Raw genomic sequence first — 20,643 nt, forward strand, 5'->3', positions numbered from 1 at the left:
CTAAAGAGAGCTGCAGATTACACAATGCAGAAATCTGGCTCAAATACCTCTATTCCTTCCAAAATATTGGGGGCAGTTCAGTAAATGAACTACTTACTTTGCATTGCAGAAGAACTATTACCTCATGATGGAAAGTAAACAAGGAAAAAGTCCTAAGCAAAGTGCTAGCACAAGAAAAAGTCCAACGAGCGCAAACTACCGTATTTTTCGCTCTACAACACGCACTCGAACATAACACGCACGTAGTTTTTAGAGGAGGAAAATCCGTAGGCATGCCACCCGTAGGCATTCCCTCCATAACACACACAGACATTTCCTCTTACTTTTTAGGAGGAAAAAAGTGAGTGTTATGGTGTAAAAAATACGGTACTAACACTACCTATGAAGGACTCAGAATTAGTTTGGCTTCAAAGCTATTGGTTTCACACCTATGTAAAATGGATCAATCAACTAAATTAAATAGAGTGGGATTTCTCTGAGAAGCAGCCCTATTATTAAAGATATTCTAATAATATGATTGTGCTGATGTTCAGAATACGTATATATGTGCAGTACAAATTCAGACTCATGGAGGCTCCAGTGGTACATATGCCCTGCCTCAACATAATACATTGGATGGAAGTGGTCACACCAGACAAATTAGATATTCTGTAGTATTAACTTCCACCCATTTCTGTACTGTAAGTCCAAAATCAGCTGAATAGACCATCCTGCCACTAATGCAGCTGAATGGACGATCCTGCCACTAATCCTGTCAATAATGCAGACACGTTGCTCATAAGAAAGTGAAACACATACACAGATATACTAACGCTAAGCAGACATTGTACCTCTTATTGCTCAGATGACCAACCCTCTGCCATCCCTCCCTCTATACACTGCTGTGCAACCTGCCTTCTGTTTTGCTCCCCTTCCTCATCCTAACATCCTGCAGATCCAGTATTGTGATGCAGTGCTATAAATCCTCCAACAGGGACTGCATGATGACAGCCTTACATTTAGATATATATATATATGAATATATTTGGACTCTGTGATATTAAAGAGCATAATAGCCTGAAGTATAGAAGGCATGTTACCCATTGGATCACATCTTTGCTTTGAATGAGCCTAGGATATTTGGTATGTTTAATGGCTTACTGGTCTACTTAAGTTTATACCTTATTTAATAAATATTCATATTGGTATTTTAAAACAGTTGTGCATACAATGCTCTCCTACATTGCTTTATCAATGAAAGTAGTAAACACCAACATGGACCATTTATAGACACAACCACTGAGCCTAATGAACTATCCTTTGCAGATACGATAAGAACAACTTTGCATGCACTGATATAAACATTGCCAAAAGAACATTCCACCACTGAAAGTCTCCTACTATTCAAAATAGACTAGCTCAGCCATCCCCAACTTGGTGCCCTCCATATGTTTTGGACTTCAGTTCCCATCAGTCTCAGTCAGCACAGCTAGGCAGGCAGGCAGGTGATGGAAATTACAGTCCAAAGCACCAGGAGAGAACCAGGTTGAGAGCGCCTCAGCTAGATTATGCACATTTGCCGTAACGTGAATCAAACCGCGTACATTTTATAGGCTTTTTTCATTAATTAAATAAATGGAGTTGCTGACCCTTAAAAACTGTTGATGCTCAGCGGAAATCAAGGAGCTTCAGCTTCACTTGCAGACTCAGCGCTGGGGGAACGGGGGACGACAAAAATAACATGCATGATCTCAGCCAAGTTTTCTTGCTCTTGCAGGCTATCCAAGATTGGAGAAACCCAGATTCCAATAATAAAAAAAGCTGCAAAATATTCACATGCTCCCCTACCCAGGCATGCTGCTACTGTTCAAGCACAGAGGAAGTTTAGGTCCGGCATTCATCATCTTTGGTTTCAGCTCAGGGGTGGGGAACCCCAAGTCTAAGGGTGGCCCTCCAGACCTATGTGGCCCTCAGAACACTCTCCAGGCTACATCCCTTGCTGCCCTGCTTTGCCACTGAATGTTTGCGCCAGGCTGGAATACCTCGTTGATCATGCCTCTTGCTTGCCTATATGGAGGATGGAGTGGTCGATGATTATGCAGAAACCATCTACCGTGCAGAGATCAATGGTACATTCTTTGCTCCACCCATTTCCCCCTCTAGCCATGCCCAGCACTGGCATGTGGCCCCAAGGTTGCCCAAATGGGAACGCAGATCCCAAGCTGAAAAAGTTTCCCACCTCTGCTCTACTGGATTATATCACTTCGTAGCCAAATGTGCTTGGCACTAGGAGCAAAACCAGCTCCGTTATAGACTAAAATAAGCAAAAAGGATGGTGTGTGCCTTCTTCTATCACTACTTGAGAGAATGAGGAGAAATGATGCCAAGTTAAGACGTGCCTCCTGGGCCAATCAAGATTCGCAGTGTGGGTGGTCAGGACAAAGCTGCCCAGGCAGCCGTCCAAGTCTGCTCAGCCAGGGCCCATTTCGCACTTGGAACACAACAGCCAATACACTCAGGACCACTTCACAGGGAGCAGCTCTTTGACATCTATGATGAATCATTTAATTACATTTGCACAGAACCTCTCACAATGCGGCTGAGGCTTGCTGCAATCCTTCACTGGCATTTGCTTAGATGTTTCTTAGGAAGCGGGTTTATACTGAATCAGACCACTTGCCAGTCTAGCTCACTTGTCTTCAGCTGCGGGGCCACGGCCTGATCCAAGTTGGATTGCAACAGGAACACTATCCCCTTGCAAATACACGGGGAGAGCCATATTCGAAATTCCCCAAACACGTTTTGCCCCTGGCATGTGTCCAATTGCAACCATATTTTACAGGACAAGTCTCAAAGCAGTTTACATTAAAACATCAAATAATGCAAGCCAGAATAAAACAAATTCAAGCTTCAAGGGAAATGTTTCAGATCCTTCTCTAATAATAATAATAATAATAATAATAATAATTTTTATTTATACCCTGCCCTCCCCAGCCAAGACCGGGCTCAGGGCGGCTAACAACCAATAATAAAAACAAGTTGATTAAAATACAATTTAAAAGATTTTAAGTGACCTTTCGTCTTCCCGAGTCGTCAGCCTAGCATCCAGAGATCTCCACATGGTTGCCATTGGACCCATGCCAGTTTCAAAACATGTCTGGCACCTGGCTAATTTTGAACACTGCCATGTGGAGATCTCTGGATGCCCAGCTGGCAACAGACATCTCCATCTGGCTGACCCCTCCAGCGTTCTTAAGCAGGTTAGAAGAAGCGCTTATCTTTTGCATTTATTTCCCATCATTTGCTCCAAGGAATACATGGTTCAGCTAATCCCTACAACGACCCTGTGAGGTAGGTTAAGAGGCTGCAACTGGCCCAAGATCAAACAGTGAGCCTCATGACTAAGGACGGATTTGAATGCTGATCTCCCAGGTCCTAAGTCCGACACTCTAACCACTACACCACCCTGCCTTCCTAGAGTACTTCTGCTATATAAATCAAGTAGGTAATAAATATGAAGAAAGCAACATGTCACTTAGAGAAAGAGCTGAAATATTTTCCTTGAAGCTTGAATTTGCTTTATTCTGGATTCACAAATTCACATCTTTTGCCATGTGTAGAAACTGGTTGGGTACTTCTGCTATGCTGTCGCATCATATCAGGCAATGGGATAAAGTTTAATAAGATTCTAATGTACAAAAAAAAAGTGCAACAGAAGCAAAAAAAAATGTTGCCAAAAATAGTATTAAATGTTCTTTTCCTTTCAATTCAGGATTCAGCACCAGCTACTGGAACCTAAAAAGATTCTGTAATTAGCTGACACAAAATTCTTCATGTCCCTGTTCGATGAGCTACTTTTAGTAGACAGCTATGTGGCTTCTCCAGAAAATAAAGAATTGAATCAGGAACTTTTCCAGTGCACTATATCTCATTTGGCATGTAGAATAATTATGTGTACTTTAACTATACCATCTACCCCACTTTAGAAAGAGGTGGGGCTGCATTCATAATCAGTAATGAACAACAGCAAATCTTATTATCACGTTCCTCATCGTTGTCCACCTTCATCTGCGCTGAAGCAAGTGAAATTAGCAGCTTCGGTTTCTGGTTAGTGTACAGCACACCATGTTTTGTTGATGCATCCAAATACATTGAACTACAACTTCCCTGGAGACAGCGACTTGGGATCTTTGTTTCTGGGCGAACTATAGCTTGAGCAAGTCAAGGTTTACACATCTGGATGCATCACCAAACTATGGTTTGCAGCTAACCAGAACCAGGAGGAAGGAGCATGTGAGCCCAAACCTCCAAACCAGTTTAGAATAGTGTCTGTATGGAGTCAGATAATTAGTGCATATGATTCCTAGGGGAAGTCACCTGGAATTAAGATAGTTACTATTTTGAAACCGCCCAATTTGATTGATATTGCAACCATTCATGATAAACAGAGCACCGGGGGGGGGGGGATTTTGCTGATGTTGAAGCCATGGTCATGTGGTCCACAGGCCCAAGATAGAGTGGGGAAAGAAGATGGAATAGGAGAGGAAGAAGCAGACATTCAGAAAAAGACTCTTTTAGATGCTAGTATCAAGTTGCAGTAAAGGCCTGCTGGGAACAAGGAGCTTAGCAATGGCTGATTCCTAATCTTGGAAAAAAACCAAGACCTGGCTGTTACCCAAGACTGTCTCCAGCCCCAGGCGAAAGAGACTGGTTCCTTGGAAGGTGGGAAACAGGAATCAATAGATCTGAGGGAGTCCTTTATATTAGGAAGAGGGGGGGATTTAATTTCAGGTGGTAGGCTAGGCAAAAAGTCAACAGAAGCCAAATTGAATTGCTTTACCTAGCAGTTGGCGGGAACATCCCCACAGGGAATAAAGTCACATCTTCAGGTGATAGAAGATCCTCTTCTTCCAGTTTAGAATCCCACCGCTTCAAAGCTAAATTTGGCATTTTCCAAAGTCCCACAAAATGGGAAAGTAGGATGTTACTGTATTTTTTGCTCTATAAGACTCACCTTTTCCCTCCTAAAAAGTAAGGGGAAATGTGTGTGCGTCTTATGGAGCGAATGCAGGCTGCGCAGCTATCCCAGAAGCCAGAACAGCAAGAGGGATTGCTGCTTTCACTGCACAGCGATCCCTCTTGCTGTTCTGGCTTCTGAGATTCAGAATATTTTTTTTCTTGTTTTCCTCCTCCAAAAACTTTCCTCCTCTTGTGGTCTGGTGCATTTTATAGAGCGAAAAATATGGTATTCTCCAAGGGAGCATTCCATAGCTAGGCAAAGCTAGCCCAATTTGGCTTCTACTGATTTTCCTTTCCCTACATACAACAGCTAATCTGTTGGTGGAGTATGAGAAGCTCAGGTTCGTGGTGGGGTCGAGCCCCACATTGGGCGAAAGATTCCTGCGTTGCAGGGGATTGAACTACTTCCAGCTCTACAATTCTATGACTATAAACATTCTTCAAATAAGTGAAAGTAGCCAGTTTTGGAAAGGCACTTTATTCAAACAGGCCAAATTCAAATAAGCAGTTTAAAATAGCTCTTTTAAAATCAACAATACTGGATGGTAGAAGACTAGATAATTTAAAAGGATGAGGAGGAAAGCCACTACTCCAAGAATCCACATATTTGCTGCCAGCTCTCCAGAAGCAAATGCCCCCCTAACCTCTTGCACCCCTCAGATTCTACCCCACAGGTCTCACCTGCTTTAAAAAATGTAGAGGATATAAAAAGCAGCAGTAGAAAATCATATTGATGCTTCAACATCTAAATTTATGACACAAATGACAGACAGCCCTGACTATCTCCCAATCCTTCTGGGCACCCCAGAACCTGTAGGAGATTGGTTGCAACCACACATAAGAGATGGCCAATAAAACAAGTCAGTGTTTGAGGTGCCCCTGCATATCTTACACTGTACAAGTCCATTAAACGGGAATCAAAGTATATCCTGGTTAATGAGAAAACAAGATTCAAATCAATTTTTAATTATACCAGCAGTGGTAAGCCTCATAGTTAATGTTGATTAGCCGAGACACAAGATTTTAACAATATTAAATTTCCTCCAGGTAACCTTGATTATTCCATCTTGTGGGGAGAAGCTATTAAGAAACTTTGGTTAAGAGCCTGCTAAAAATGCCCAGTGACCCTACATAACAGTCTGCTGGTCTTGCTGACTGTTGATAAGATTAATATTCTAAAAAGCTAGCCTGTGTTAAATCCTCACTGAACAATAAAGCATTACAATTGCCCTGAGCTGCAATAATCTGAATCAAAGTTCTACACAATCCAACTGCGTTGCAGGGGGTAGGATTAGATGACCCTCAGGATTCCTCCCTATGTTGAAATTCTATGATAAAATAGGACTTGCCGTGATCATTCCAGGCTTTCAATCAAACTTTTTAGTGTTCTCAAGCCATAGTACTCTTACAACTAGAACCTTCAACAAGGAAACAGTTGGCTTCTCTCTTATAGAAACTAGCTAAAGCCAATGTCAATTAGCGTAAGAAATGGAGGTCAACCTCAAAATACACCAATAAAATTCTTGTGGCACCTTTAAAGACTAGAATATACACTGTGGCATGTTTTCATGGACCAGAGAGATCACTGGATCAGACACAGGAAAATTGCAAAGCTCTCTTAAATAGAGACCACTGTTCTAGCTACTGCTCAATACTGCCTCCTCCACACTGATTGTCAACAGCTTTCCAAAGCTTCAGAAAGAAGAAGTAATGGATTGACCCTGCACCTTTCAGCAGACAGAGTATGTGCCCCACCACAGGGTTATCTTCGGCTGGCAGAGACAAATAGACACGGATAAAACCATATTCTAAACAGCAAGGCTAAAAGGTTCCAAAATACTCAAGAGTCATTTGGGGCCTAGCTTATATATATTTGAGTTTCTAACACTACACCCAATTGGCATGGACAGGACTGGTCAGTTTCTCTGCTGCTATCACACACGTAAGCAGTGATGTTTGAGTGCTTATGTTTAAAACTATGTAATAAAATGATGTCATGATGAACAATGGTTGGCCTCAATCCACACGGCAGGAGCAAGGTGTACATGCAAGCCTAGACATGCAAACACTAGACAAACATACAGCTAGTAATATTGGTTTTTATAGCATCCATCACCTGACTTAGGGGAAGGGCTGTAGATTCAGTGGTGGAGCACATGCTTTTTGTGTATAAGGTCACAGGTGCACGCCCTGGCATCTCATAAGAACCTGAGAGGAGGCTGCCGGATCAGGCCAATGGCCCATCTAGTCCAGCATCCTGTTCTCACAATAACTAACCAGATGCCTGTGGGAAACCTGCAAACACAAGAACACTCTCCTCCTGCCATTTCCAGCAACTGGTATTCAGGAGCATTACTGCCTCTGACCATGGAGGGAGAGGGAAACCAGTGTTAGAAACTTAGATATAACAAGCTGGGCACCAAATGGTTCTTTAAACCAGGGTTACAGTCAGAACAGGATGTCTAGTTGCCATTTGGGGGCCAGACCACTCAAAAGTAATATTTTTCAATACAATTACAGTGGTACCTCAGGTTAAGTACTTAATTCGTTCTGGAGGTCCGTACTTAACCTGAAACTGTTATTTACATTTCCAACATTTATTATCGGGCAAGCGATAGATTTTTGCAAGCTTGACTGGGGTCATGTACCACCTGTATATCATTTTCATAATATTCTCTCTTAGGGCATTACATGCCGTAAATTTCATACCTGTGGTCCACAACTGTTCCAGTCCGCAAACATAATGTTATGTCCAACATCTTGTGCCCATTTAATCATAGCAGATTTCACCTTTTCATCCTGAGTATTCCATTTCAACAGCAAGTTATACATCTTTGACAAAATCTTAGTTTTAGGTTCTAACAGTTCTGTTTCTAATTTTGATTTTTCCACCTGGAAACCAATTTTCTTGTCCAAATTATATGCCTCCATTATCTGATAATAATGAAGCCAGTCTCACACTTTATCTTTTAATTTCTCAAAACTCTGCAGTTTCAATTTGTCTCCTTCTTGTTCCAAAATTTCCCAATATTTCGGCCATTTGGCCTCCATATTGAGCTTTTTCTGAGCCTTTGCTTCCATCGGTGACAACCACCTTGGGGTTTTATTTTCAAGTAAGTCCTTATATCTTATCCAAACATTTAACAATGCTTTCCTAACAATATGGTTTTTAAATGCTTTGTGTGCTTTAACCTTGTCATACCACAAATATGCATACCACCCAAAAACATTATTGAAACCTTCTAAATCCAAAATGTCTGTGTTCTCAAGAAGCAGCCATTCTTTCAGCCAGCAGAATGCTGCTGATTCATAATAATGTTTAAGGTCTGGCAGGGCAAATCCACCTCTGTCCTTTGCATCAGTTAATATTTTAAATTTTATTCTGGGCTTCTTGCCCTGCCAGACAAATCTAGAAATGTCTCTCTGCCACTTCTTGAAACAGTCCATTTTGTCCAAGATTTGCAATGATTGAAACAAAAATAACATTCTTGGCAATACATTCATCTTTATAACAGCAATTCGACCTAACAAGGAAAGCCTGAAACTGTTCTTAACTTGAAGTATCACTTTAGCTAATGGGGCCTCCTGCTGCTGCTGCGCTGCCGGAGCACAATTTCTGTTCTCATCCTGAAGCAAAGTTCTTAACCTGAAGCACTATTTCTGGGTTAGTGGAGTCTGTAACCTGAAGCGTATGTAACCCGAGGTACCACTGTATTTGGTTCCTGAAATTCGTTCTGATTGTGTAGATATAATGGATAGAATTCCACAGGATGTGTTGCAAATGTGTGGGAAAAAACAAGTTCCAAGGATCTGCAGGCATGCACCTCCAGATGATAGAGACATCAGGCACCATCCTGGTGCCCGGGCATCTTCACTTGGTCGCAAGTGGCTGGTATAGGTAAAGGGACCCCTGACCATTAGGTCCAGTCGCAGCTGACTCCGGGGCTGCGGCACTCATCTCGCTTTATTGGCCGAGGGAGCAGGTGTACAGCTTCCGGGTCATGTGGCCAGCATGACTAAGCCACTTCTGGCAAACCAGAGCAGCGCACAGAAACGCCGTTTACCTTCCCGCTGGAGAGGTATTTATTAATCTACTTGCACTTTGACGTGCTTTCGAACTGCTAGGTTGGCAGGAGCAGGGATTGCGCAACAGGAGCTCACCCTGTCGCGGGGATTCAAACCGCCGACCTTCTGATCAGCAAGCCCTAGGCTCTGTGGTTTAGATCACAGTGCCACCTACGTCCCAAGTGCCTGGTAGCCAGGTGCAAAATGTGCATGGCAAATTTCAAGCACAGAGGGTAGCCATTGTGATTAGTAGTTTGGGGGGGGGGGTGTTGCAGGGAGATTCTGAACCACTAGTGCCAGTCCATATAGGCAATGCTGAGCTAGACAATGGCTTGCCTTAATAAAAGGCAACTTCCTACAGGGATAGGGAGAAAAGGGAACCTGGATTAAGTCTGCATATCCAAAGCAAGCAAGCAGTACTGTCAGCACTGCCAATTCCAAAGCATGAGCAATGTGCACGCAGCTCCATTTGTGTAAGAGGAACTCCTACAACTAAACGGTAGCTGCTGAATGTGGGGATCCCGCATTCGTAGCCATCAAGTCAAATGGAGACCCACGCACGCGAGTCTGTTCTGTACGTCTGGTCCCTTTGCATGACAGGGGAGAATAAGAAGGGCACCAATCCCAGAGGGAGTAAATATAAACATATAGTAATATGGGAACGAGACTAGCACAGATTTACTGAAAAGCTAAAAGGGATTACTTGACTGGCAGAAACAGAGTCAAAGGATACAAGTTCAGGCCTAAGCCTCATGCTGCATAGCGATTATTACATTCAGAAAGATTTGAGAACAGTATTACGCCCTACATGGTGGCCATAATGGGAACATAAAGCAAGACAGAAACCTTAATATTGTCCTTTAATTAAAAAAAATTCTTCACGCTAGAAAAATTATTCTCTCTAGAAAATCCCAAAAGAAATCTGAATTTAAGGGGAGGAAGTGTTCTAATTACATGGCCTTCAGTAATTGCCCCTTGGTTTTCCAAATATTTTGGAATACAGCTTACTTCTAAGCACCTTTGTAGCACTTTCCTGCATCTTCGGCCTCATTACACCAAGCGACGGAAGTCCTCCTGCTTCTCTAATTATATAGTTTTAAATGTTATCTCAAAGGCACTTCCTGAAGGAAGTACTAGGAGCAAGACAAACAGTCTTGATCTATCCCTTAGGGCTAGCAAGCTCCAAGCTGTAGGTCGCTGAAATGGAGAACCAGTTGCTGCGAACAGCTCAGCAAAGCTCAACTAGCTGGGCAGAAGGTCAGTATTTTAAAAATTATGTTTGTGGCAGTGAAGTCTCAACTTGCGGCACAGCGCATGAGCTAAGAAGGAAGAACAGAGAAAGGTGGGAGGTGGGGCACGCCTCTGCTATTATCCTCATCATCGTCTGTTTATTAGTATGCCACTTTTCCACAATGGTGCACAAAGTGGCTCACAACATACCAAATGAACCATAATAACTGTAACAATTAAAATGCATATTAAGAAAAATTAGAAACAATCATAATGTCAGTAGGTACAGAAAGTAGGTACGGGGGAGAGAATAATCTCCAATAAAGAAATAAAATGGCAGCACACAAAATTGGGAACGGGGTTGCTATTCCCAGAAGCTCACCACAATTAACATGCAAACATTGTGGTAGCCTTATCTCCCAGCTCTCACCTGGGTCTCCCTCCCTCAATCACTTCCCAATTTCTCACCTCCCTACTGTCATCAAATGTATGAGCACAAAAGAGGGCAGTGTGAGAGAAAGTGCCCCGGTCACAGTGTTCGAAACTCCCATTGTTCCAGGTGCATATTGCAACAGGGAATTTCATTAGCGCGAGCAGTTTCTAAGATCTGGGCTCAGACCTGCGCCTAAATTTTCAGATTAAAACTGCATAGTGGAGGGAAAGGGCCTTCTTCTGCGCCTCCACTTCCAGCTACTCTCTGAAGACTGGAGAAGAGACCCTCTTAAGAATATTAGGGGGTGGGCAGGGGAAGGACTAGACCATGTGAAAAATGAACATAATATTTTAGCTGAGGTTCATTCATTTGCAGCTTTGTATTCTTATAAAAAGCCAGGCCTAAACATTCCATTGTTGCACCCATAACCTAGATTTAAGGTGCCATCTAACTCCTAGCTATCATATCTCTGTCTCTAACACTGCTTGTTCACTATTTTAAAATCACCCTTCTAGTGATATCTTATTGCTTCTCACCTCCACACCTCAGCAGATCTGCTTCCCTTCTTTGGCTCACAGGTAAATTCCACATTTGTAAGTACAGTGGTACCTCTGGTTGCGAACGGGATCCGTTCCAGAGCCCCATTCGCAACCTGAAAGGAATGCAACCTGCCTCTGCGCATGCGTGTGACATCATTTTGCGCATCTGCGCATGCACGAGCAGCAAAACCCAGAAGTAACCCTTTCCGGTACTTCCGGGTCGTCACGGGACGCAACCTGAAAAGACTTAACCTGAAGCAAACGTAACAAGAGGTATGACTGTTATGCAAAGTCAAGAATCTTGGCTTAAACTATACACCATGCACACAATGTTAGAAGCTGAGATATGAAAGCTAGCAGCTCAATGGCACCTTAAACCTAAGTTATAGGAGCAACAACAGAATGTCTAGGCACACTTTTTTTATAACAAGAATAGAGAGTTGAAAATGAATGAACTGCAGCTAAAATATTTTCACACAGTCTAGTCCTTCTCCTGCCTACCCCCGTAATATTCTCAAGAGGGTCCCTTCTCCAGTCTTCATAGAGTAGCTGGAAGTGGCGGGGGGGGCAGAAAAAGGCTCTCCTTTCCTTCCACTCTGCAGTTTTAATCTGAAAACTTAGGCGCAGTACTGTGCCCAGAGCTCAGAAACTGCTCACACTAATGAAATTCCGTCGCAAAATGCACCTAGAACAATGTGAGTTTCGAACACTGCCTGCATGAAGCCCCTACCTGTGATGAGCTGGTAAACAAACCAGGAAGGAGATAACTTCATGTTATGCCCATAAAACAGGATGACTAGCCAGCTTTAAACAATTGTTTGTTGTTGGCTTACAAATCCTGGTTTGTCAAGGTTAAAAAAAAGCCACAATCCTGGGCTTAAGGCATAACGCTAAGCTATCATCTTCTTGGTTTGTTTTTCACTCACTTGAGCAAAGGGAGAAGCAAAGCAAAAACACTGGGCTATGCACTGGCATGTGGGCCATGCACAGTATGGTTTGCTAAGTCAAGGTTCTTCACATACCATGACCTGCAAGACAGCCAAAGAGTAGCTGCTGACTGCCTTCTCCCAGCCACTGAGCAACAGAACAGGAAACCAAAGTTCTTACCAAGCAGCTCCTGCTCTTCCTCAAAAGCCTGTGTTTTTGAGAGGAACTTGGCTGCATCTGTGTTTAGCAAATAAAAAGCGTTGGGGGGGGGGGAGGACCTGGAATGGACATTTTTTTGATGAAGGGAAAGAAGAGGGTACATTCTGTACCTGGGGCTGTAAATACATATCAGGGCTCAGCTCAGGAATAGAATTCTGGATGGAATGAAAAGGGACAATTTAAGCAGGCAAGCAGGGAGAGATTTGTTTTTTTAGATGCGGGGAGAAAATGTCCTCTTGAAAGGAGCTGCTAGTAAGGGGGTGGATGTGAATTAGCAGATTTTGGGGGTGTCATTCAGGCAAAGGAGGAGTAAAGTAAAACTTAATTTCAAGGTGGGACGTGGGTGGCGCTGTGGGTTAAACCACAGAGCCTAGGACTTGCCGATCGGAAGGTCGGCGGTTCGAATCCCCGTGACAGGGTGAGCTCCTGTTGCTCGGTCCCTGCTCCTGCCAACCTAGCAGTTCGAAAGCACATCAAAGTGCAAGTAGATAAATAGGTACCGCTCCAGCGGGAAGGTAAATGGCATTTCCGTGCGCTGCTCTGGTTCGCCAGAGGCGGCTTAGTCATGCTGGCCACATGACCTGGAAGCTGTACACTGGCTCCCTTGGCCAATAAAGCGAGACAAGCGCCGCAACCCCAGAGTCAGTCACGACTGGACCTAATGGTCAAGGGTCCCTTTACCTTAATTTCAAGGTACTGATGCTCAGGCCCATATGGAGCATAGGAAGCTGCCTTAAGGCTGAGTCAAACCACAGGTATGTCAAGCTCAGTACTGTCTACACTGACTGGCAGCAGCACTTCAGGGGTTTCAGGCAGGGTTCTGTCCCAACACTATCTGGAGATGCCACTGTGGACTGAACTTGGGACACTGGCCCTTGGCCATGCTTATGGAAATTTAAACATTGCCACGGCATTCCCGGGAGAAACATGCTGATGTACACCCGCAACATCATTGTTCTGGGGCTCAGGATGAGATCCCACAAAGTGCTGCCATACTTGCTCAAGACGGCATGTTAATTATGATTACCCTACCCTTCACTCCCTTGTTAATAGTTCGTTCCTGTATGGAAGGCACTCCATGGAAGGCACTCCTGTCCTCCTCATCTCACTTTGCTCTCTGGGAAGCAGCATCCTAAAAGGTGCACATGGTTTCAAGGAAAAAAGGATGTGAGCTATCAGCTGGCGACAGATAAGGAAGTGGAGCATGGAAGACAGAACCACCCACCACAAGGACTAGAGTAATTCTGTGGTGTTAGGTAACAGAATGGGGCCTCTGCACCCCAGCCCTTGTTGAGCCACTGCTAGTCAAGAGTTCTGGGCTAGAAGAATTAATGGGCTGACTCAGCGTGGTTGAATCAGCTATGCTGAAAACCAAAAACTTGCAAAGCACACACAAGGGAGGCCAGCACACCTTGTGGCACAGAACAAAACAAAAAAACTAGAATAACTGCAAACCTTGGTTTGGAGCACAATGAAAAGGGAGGCTTGCACTAGCGTTATTTGCTTGGAGCCTGACTTAAGCAAGGGCCACCAATGTGTGAAAAAATGGACCGCAGTGTAACCCAGTAGGGAAAGCTCAATTCTTACACTGCAGTGATACCTGAAAGAGCATGTCGGTGCTCTTGATTCTGCAAAATGGAACACTGAAGTCATTCATAAACAAGTTAGTTGCAAATCAACAACTGGGTAACAATCAAGTTTTGAAGAGGCTGGACAATTTGTTTTTGAACAGCATGATGTGGCAATAATACAGGAGTCCTGCTTCAATGTGACAGCAGAGCAACACAACCCATTTTATACAGTGGCCAGATGCAATATTTTTGCCATGCTGTGGAACTAAAGGCTTTAAATTAGGGAAAGGGAATGCATGGTCCTCTAGATTTCATCATTGGACTCCAGCAGCCCTATGTAGCATAGCCAATGGACAGCATCTGAAGGACAATAGGTTCCCCTTCCCTGCTTTCAACAGAACCATACAGAGAACACATACCAACCCCTCAACTTCATCATATGGACGACCTTAGCCTTCACTTAAAATGGCAAACTAAAAAAACTATGAGCATTCACCAGTAACAAAAAAAGGTGGCACTCTTTATTTTAATAGGAAACAAGAAGCCACCAAGTTAACATACCACTGACCCAAGTAATGTAAAAAGAAATTTCCTTCAGAAATTTAAAAGCCCTAGGTCTCCTTCAGAAATTTAAAAGCCCTAGGTCTCCTTCAGAAATTTAAAAGCCCTAGGTCTCTGTGATGTGGTTATACAATAAAGCTGATGCAGTATCTACAATAAAACACCAAGAACAATTTGCAGAAACATGCTCTTGAAAGCACAAGATCCTCAGATCAGAGGAAAAGGTCTCAATTTGTACAGCTACCCAAGCTGATAACAAGTACTTTAAAGGGGGGTCGGGGAAGAGAGAACCACTTATAACAGAATCTGTTTATTAGGAAGCACCAAAGCAGCAGAGAAAATAATAAATTACAGAAAACGCATGAAAGAAGTCTTTGCTTTTGCTCCTGCTTCCTTTAGGTATTACCATGCTTAAAAGGCAACAGACTTCATTAATTCAGACCGACATATTCCATTTCACTAGTTATATTTAAATAACGATTTTATCACCATTAAAATCACTCACACATACTAATTGAGGACCCAGGCCTTGATCTAACAAAGATATATGCTGCACATGGATAAACCCCTGGGAGCAGGCAAAAGTTGCTTTAGAATTTTCACCTCTCCTACCGCTGAAGAGGCAAACCAACTGCCTATTTAAAAACCAGCTTGCCTCTTCAGCAGCAAGAATGGTTCTCCCTCATATACGTGCAGTTTTGCTAGTGCAAAGTTCCACTTTCCACATGCAGATATAATCCGAAGTTGTAGGATAGAAAAGATGTAGGAGACAATTTTACAAAACTATTGCTCCAAGCAACAAAAGCTCCACTTGTCAGCTCAGTGTATTTTACAGCCAAATTTTAAACTTATTTAAAAACAAAAAGAGGGCAAGGAACACACTATGAAGAACTTGATAATATTGCGGCAACAAGCCTCTTCCAAAGCAAACCACCTAAAGACTGGTGCATGTTCTAAAGGTTATTAATGTTGTGATTAAATCTTAAATGTTATGCTCCATGCTAGAGTGCATCAGAAGTTTAAGCAAACAAGCCACTACTAGGCTCTATGAGATCATCATTCAGGTTCCCAGCAATATTCTTATTTATAAGAGCAAAGGCAGAAAACCCCAGTTAAATTCTGCATGCAATGAGGTTATATAACATGGCAAAACCATTTCATGAAGATTAACTTTAAAAAAAGGTTCAAGTTCTGAAAAGACCATATAATCTGGAGTTCCTCCCGACCACACACATACAATGACCACTTACGTAACTCTAGTCATATTACCTTGAAAATGCTAAATCATATCCTCTGCAGATTGTTTCCTGATAAGGATTCCTTCCAAATAAATGTAACTTAGCAAGAAGCAAAGGCGCACCATTAATTTCATCCATACATTATAATTTCCTCCACAGCTAGGTGCAAATTTTTTGGACGGGGGGGGGGATGGGGGGACTTAACAGCCACATTTTCTGAGAGCTATGTAGAATGCTAAATTGCACTACAGAAAAATGAAACAGAACAACGGGAAAAGGTCCCATCAGTCAATTAAAACTCCACCACAAGACAAAGCCCTCTGTTCTCAATGCGCTCACCATTATTCCTTTGCCAAGCAGCTTCTGTATACAGTGACAGGTAGACAAAGCAGGCCTTTTTCCTACCCAAGGGTGATTATCCAATATTCTTCTTTAGAGTAGACCCATTGAAATTAATGAACTTCAGCCTGCTAATTTCAATGGGTCTACTCCAAGTATGGCCAGAGTTCTATATCCTCCTCCTGACTTACCTGCAGAACTACACTTCTAGATTTCGGCTTGCGTTGCAAACTGCAGACGAATCTTGGGGGGAACAAGTACTGATAGGGAAAATCTGTGGAAAGCATCCTGCTTTTCCCTCAGCCCCACAACAGGTGAAGTACTGAAAGGGGTCCTAGATACTGCCACCCCCATCAGCCAGGTCCAATAGAAGCTTCCAAAGTGGAGATCACCTTCTGTTCAGCAGGGCTTAATAAGAAAATGACACGGCAACTAGGACAGGATTATTTTGTCCTATCATTCAGCACTACAACATCGCACTGGGAAACCATTTTTTTCTTTTCCCATCTTGCACATATGCCCCAAATGCATAGGCTCAGAGGTTTCCTCACATCATTTCACCCGTTTCTTTCCCAAGTCCCTGAAACCCCATTAATTTTCATTTCCTTCCATACAGGTGACTATTTTCTTCTTCCTCTTTTTACTTTAGCCCATGCCATCATTTCTCTCTTCCCAACCTGCTTGTTTTTTGCTTTGACTTTAATGCCAGTGTAAACCACAGGAGTCATGAAGTTCTCCCAACTCCATCATTTCTTGGTGCCATATACTAAGCTGCCTCTGACATTTTTGGACCCCTTCCTGATCTCGGTGCATCACAATTCCTGACTAGATCTGAATTTCATATCTTACAACCGACTTCGGCTATACAAATGTGCACACACCTCATTCTAGGTAGTAACACATCTCCAGATCTTACTGCCCTTTATCCTCTCCGATCTCAATTATTAACTGCAAAGGTCTATGAGATACCCTATCACCCCAGATACATTCTTGGAGAACCACCAGGGGTTCCCTACTGTCACCACTCCAATGAGGGAGGGGGAATCCCATCCCCCTCTCCACTAACACAAGACCTCAGAACTCTGTCTCCCATAGCACAGACAGATCCCCAAAGACAACCCACACCCTAAACATCCCCTTACTTATAAAACCACACAGGTGCTATACAGGGAAACCACCTGGGAAGAGGTGCTCCTTTTTGAGCTCCCAAACTCCAGTGCAAGAAGGTGGAAGGCCTCGAGGTTGCAGGCCAGAGCCACCACCTCCCAACTGAAGGTGGGGCCACAGCCCCCCCACCCTTTGGCAGAGATCTCTCCCCACCATTTAAAAAGCCAAACCCTCAAGACACCCTCCTTATCCCAGTATCCTAAATCTCCACCTCTCTTGTAGATTTATAAAATCTGCAGGTGCTGGTAGGGAAATCACCTGGGGGCTCCTTAGCAACCCCCAAACTCCGGCGCAAGGGGGCATGAAATCTCTTCCAGAGTGTCATCCCAGAGCACCCCCCACCTGCAAGTGGGACCCCTCCCCTTATTTATAAAATGCAATGGTGCAGCTAGGGAAGCCACCTGGGAGATCCTTAGCAACATCCAAACTCGTGCGGAAGGGGGCTTGAAATCTCCCCTTAAGGTCCCATCCCAGATCCCCCCCACCTACAAGTGGGACCCCTCCCCTTATTTATAAAATGCAATGGTGCAGATAGGGAAGCCACCTGGGAGATCGTTAGCAACATCCAAACTCCTGCCAAGGGGGCTTGAAATCTCCCCTTAAGGTCCCATCTCAGATCCTGCCCCAGCTACAAGTGGGACCCCCTCCCCTTATTTATAAAATGCAATGGTGCAGATAGGGAAGCCACCTGGGAGATCGTTAGCAACATCCAAACTCCTGCGCAAGGGGGCCTGAAGTCTCTCCCTAAGGGCTCATCCTAGAGCCCCCCCTACCTGCAAATGGGGCCCACCACCCCTTTAACCCTTGCGTGTGCGCGCGCGCTTCCCCCCTCCAAGCCCCCTCCCCGAGCCCCCCGCTTCCCCACATGTCCCTTCCCGGCCCCCGTACCTGGCCGCAACGGCTCGGTGATGCTAAGTACCAGGAGGAAGAGGAGGAGGAAGGTGCCGCTGTCTGCCTTGGGCACCATTTATCCTCCGTTCATCCTCCCCCAGCGCAGCAACGTAAACCCCCCCGCGGGAGGGGGGCGGTGAGGGGAAAGGAAAAATAGAAACAAAAAAAGGCGTCGGAGGCGGCCTCCGCTTCTCCGTCACAGCCCCGGGAGCGAAGCGGGAGGCGGGGAGGGGGAGGAATCCGGAGAGCTCGCCAAGGCGCGGGGGCCGTTCAGCCCGCCTGGCTCGGCTGACTGGCTATAGCTGCACGCACAAGATGGCGGCCGCGTCTCCCCTGCTCCTCCTGAGGCGCCGCCCCCTCTCCCTCCTTCGCCGCCGCGCGCCTCGCCGCCAATAGGGAGGCGGGGGCGGGGCCTCGGAGGCGGAGCGATCTGCATAGGCGCGTGGGGTAATGAGGGGCGCGTAGTTCTCGCTGTGAAGGAGCCTCGGGGGCGGGGGGGGGGAGAGGCGAGGAGGCTCCGCCCACACGCATGCGCGATCGACCGAGCGCGCCTCCCTGAGTTTGCAAAGCATAAGGGATGCGCCGTTGAGTTCAATGGGGATTAATCCCTTCCAGGTATGCTGGGGTGCGGCTGTTTGGATCACTTATAAACGCCATCTCTCCGACTCCTCGAAAGATTCCAACAGTGCTATCTCCGGAAAAAATTGCACATCACTTGGGAAGACGGAAATTGTACCAAAGTAATTTGGTTGGATTTGTAATAATTCGGAAAATTAATAAAAATAATTGAAGTGCAGAGTGTTTGAGGACCGGGACATTGGCAGGGAAACACAAAATGCTCGTTTACAAAGATATTGTACCACCAACCTTACTGCATGCTTGTGAAACATCGACCACTTATACGCACCATCTCCAGCTCCTCGAAAGATTCCATCAACGGTGTCTCTGAAAAATTCTCCACATTACTTGTGAAGACAGGGGAACTAATGCCAGTGTACTGGAAGAAGCAAAGATCACCAGTGTCAAAGCAATGATTCTTCAACATCAACTTCGTTGGACTGGTCATGTTGTGTGGATGCCTTATATAATGTTATATTTATTTATTTATTTTATTTTAACTGAAAAATATTTTTTTTAAAAAGGGGGGGAAAGTGGTGGGTATATGGTTATCCCTCTCCTCATTTAATCCCACAACTACCCTGTGAGGCTTTCTGGTCATTGACCGTATTTTTATTTTTATTTTTATATAAATATTTTATTGGATTTTCAAATATAAAACATGAAACACATATTAAACATACATATACATCTACATTAAACATCAAGAAAAGAAGTAAAACAAGAAAAGAAAACAAAACTTTCATGACTTTTTTGTATAACTTATTGGACTTCCTCGCATCTCCCTTACCCTGCGTTCTTAACAATAAAAATTTTCAGCAAATTATTACCTTGGGTCATACCATATTTGTACTTCTCAGATGTTACATTTCTTATCTTAAAATAATTGTTATCAATTACTTGTGACTTGAGTTTACTTTAAATTTACTGGAACCATATTTTTCTACATCGTGCAATTTCTTAAGGTTCATACAACTTAAGCTGTTTTTGTAAATCGTCTTTAAACTTTTTCCAGTCCTCTTCCATTGTTTCTTCTCCCAAATCTCGGGTTCTGCCAGTCATTTCCGCCAGTTCCATGTAGTCCTGGTCATTGACCTATTAAAGATATTTGATTTGATTTGATTTGATACCCTGTGAGGTAGGTTAGGCGGAGAGAGTGATCGGTCCAAGGTCACCCAGTGAGCTTCATGGTTGTGTGGGGATTCGAACTCTAGACTCCTAGTTCCTTAGTCTTCACAATCTAAGCACTGCACCTCACTGACATCAGGCAGGTGCCTTTCACTGCACTCTTCCTAGAGCACCTGCTGTTAAGTTGTGAGTCAACATATCAGATGACACAGCGATTCGTCAAACAGCTCTTGTTTATTCACAGAACAGAACAGAACTGAACTGAAGGGTTCACCCAGCCTGCTTATATAGAGCTCCACTAGAACGCAACAGTAACCATTTTCTGTAACTATCCAATCACTGAATGTCACTTTCAATCCCTTATTTGCATATGTGGACCTGAGTGAAAACTATCTACAGTATCCCCCCTGCTGGCCCAGGGTGAGAACTTCAGTACATAACACCTGCTTAATAACATTTTTGTGTAGACAAGCCTACCCATATATCTTGAGTGTTGACGTGTGCCTTTCTAGTTTATTGTTGATTTCATTCATTCTGAAATACTTTTAACTGGCTGTTTTTGACAGTTTTTACTGATACAATTTTATTGTTTTATTCTTTTGGTTAATTCTTTGAGGCTTTTTACAATCAAACAGCATGAAATAAAGAAAAATGGTCTGGTACAGTGATTAGGGAAGAAATGGAGGCAGTGAGAGATTTTACTTTCTTGGGCTCCATGA

General features: G+C 43.9%; 1 protein-coding gene across 4 annotated transcripts in view; it reads right to left on the minus strand.

Annotated features, from left to right (window-relative positions):
- Positions 1 to 18,533, minus strand: part of DGCR2 (DiGeorge syndrome critical region gene 2) — a 59,748-nt gene extending 41,215 nt beyond the window's left edge. For 2 of the 4 annotated variants that reach the window (XR_014519920.1, XM_083479056.1), the window contains exon 1: positions 18,176 to 18,531. Coding sequence is in view for 1 of the 4 variants with exons in the window: in XM_083479056.1 (XP_083335182.1) it covers positions 18,176 to 18,254 (79 nt within the window). In the remaining 3 variants the exon portion in view is untranslated. Of the gene's footprint in view, positions 1 to 18,175 lie in introns of all 4 variants that reach the window. The other 2 variants (XR_014519919.1, XR_014519921.1) reach the window with 2 other exon arrangements.
- Positions 18,534 to 20,643: the final 2,110 nt, after the last annotated feature.

Source organism: Podarcis liolepis (genome assembly GCF_965112155.1).
Source record: "Podarcis liolepis genome assembly, chromosome: 15".
NCBI classification, from domain to species: Eukaryota; Metazoa; Chordata; class Lepidosauria; order Squamata; family Lacertidae; genus Podarcis; species Podarcis liolepis.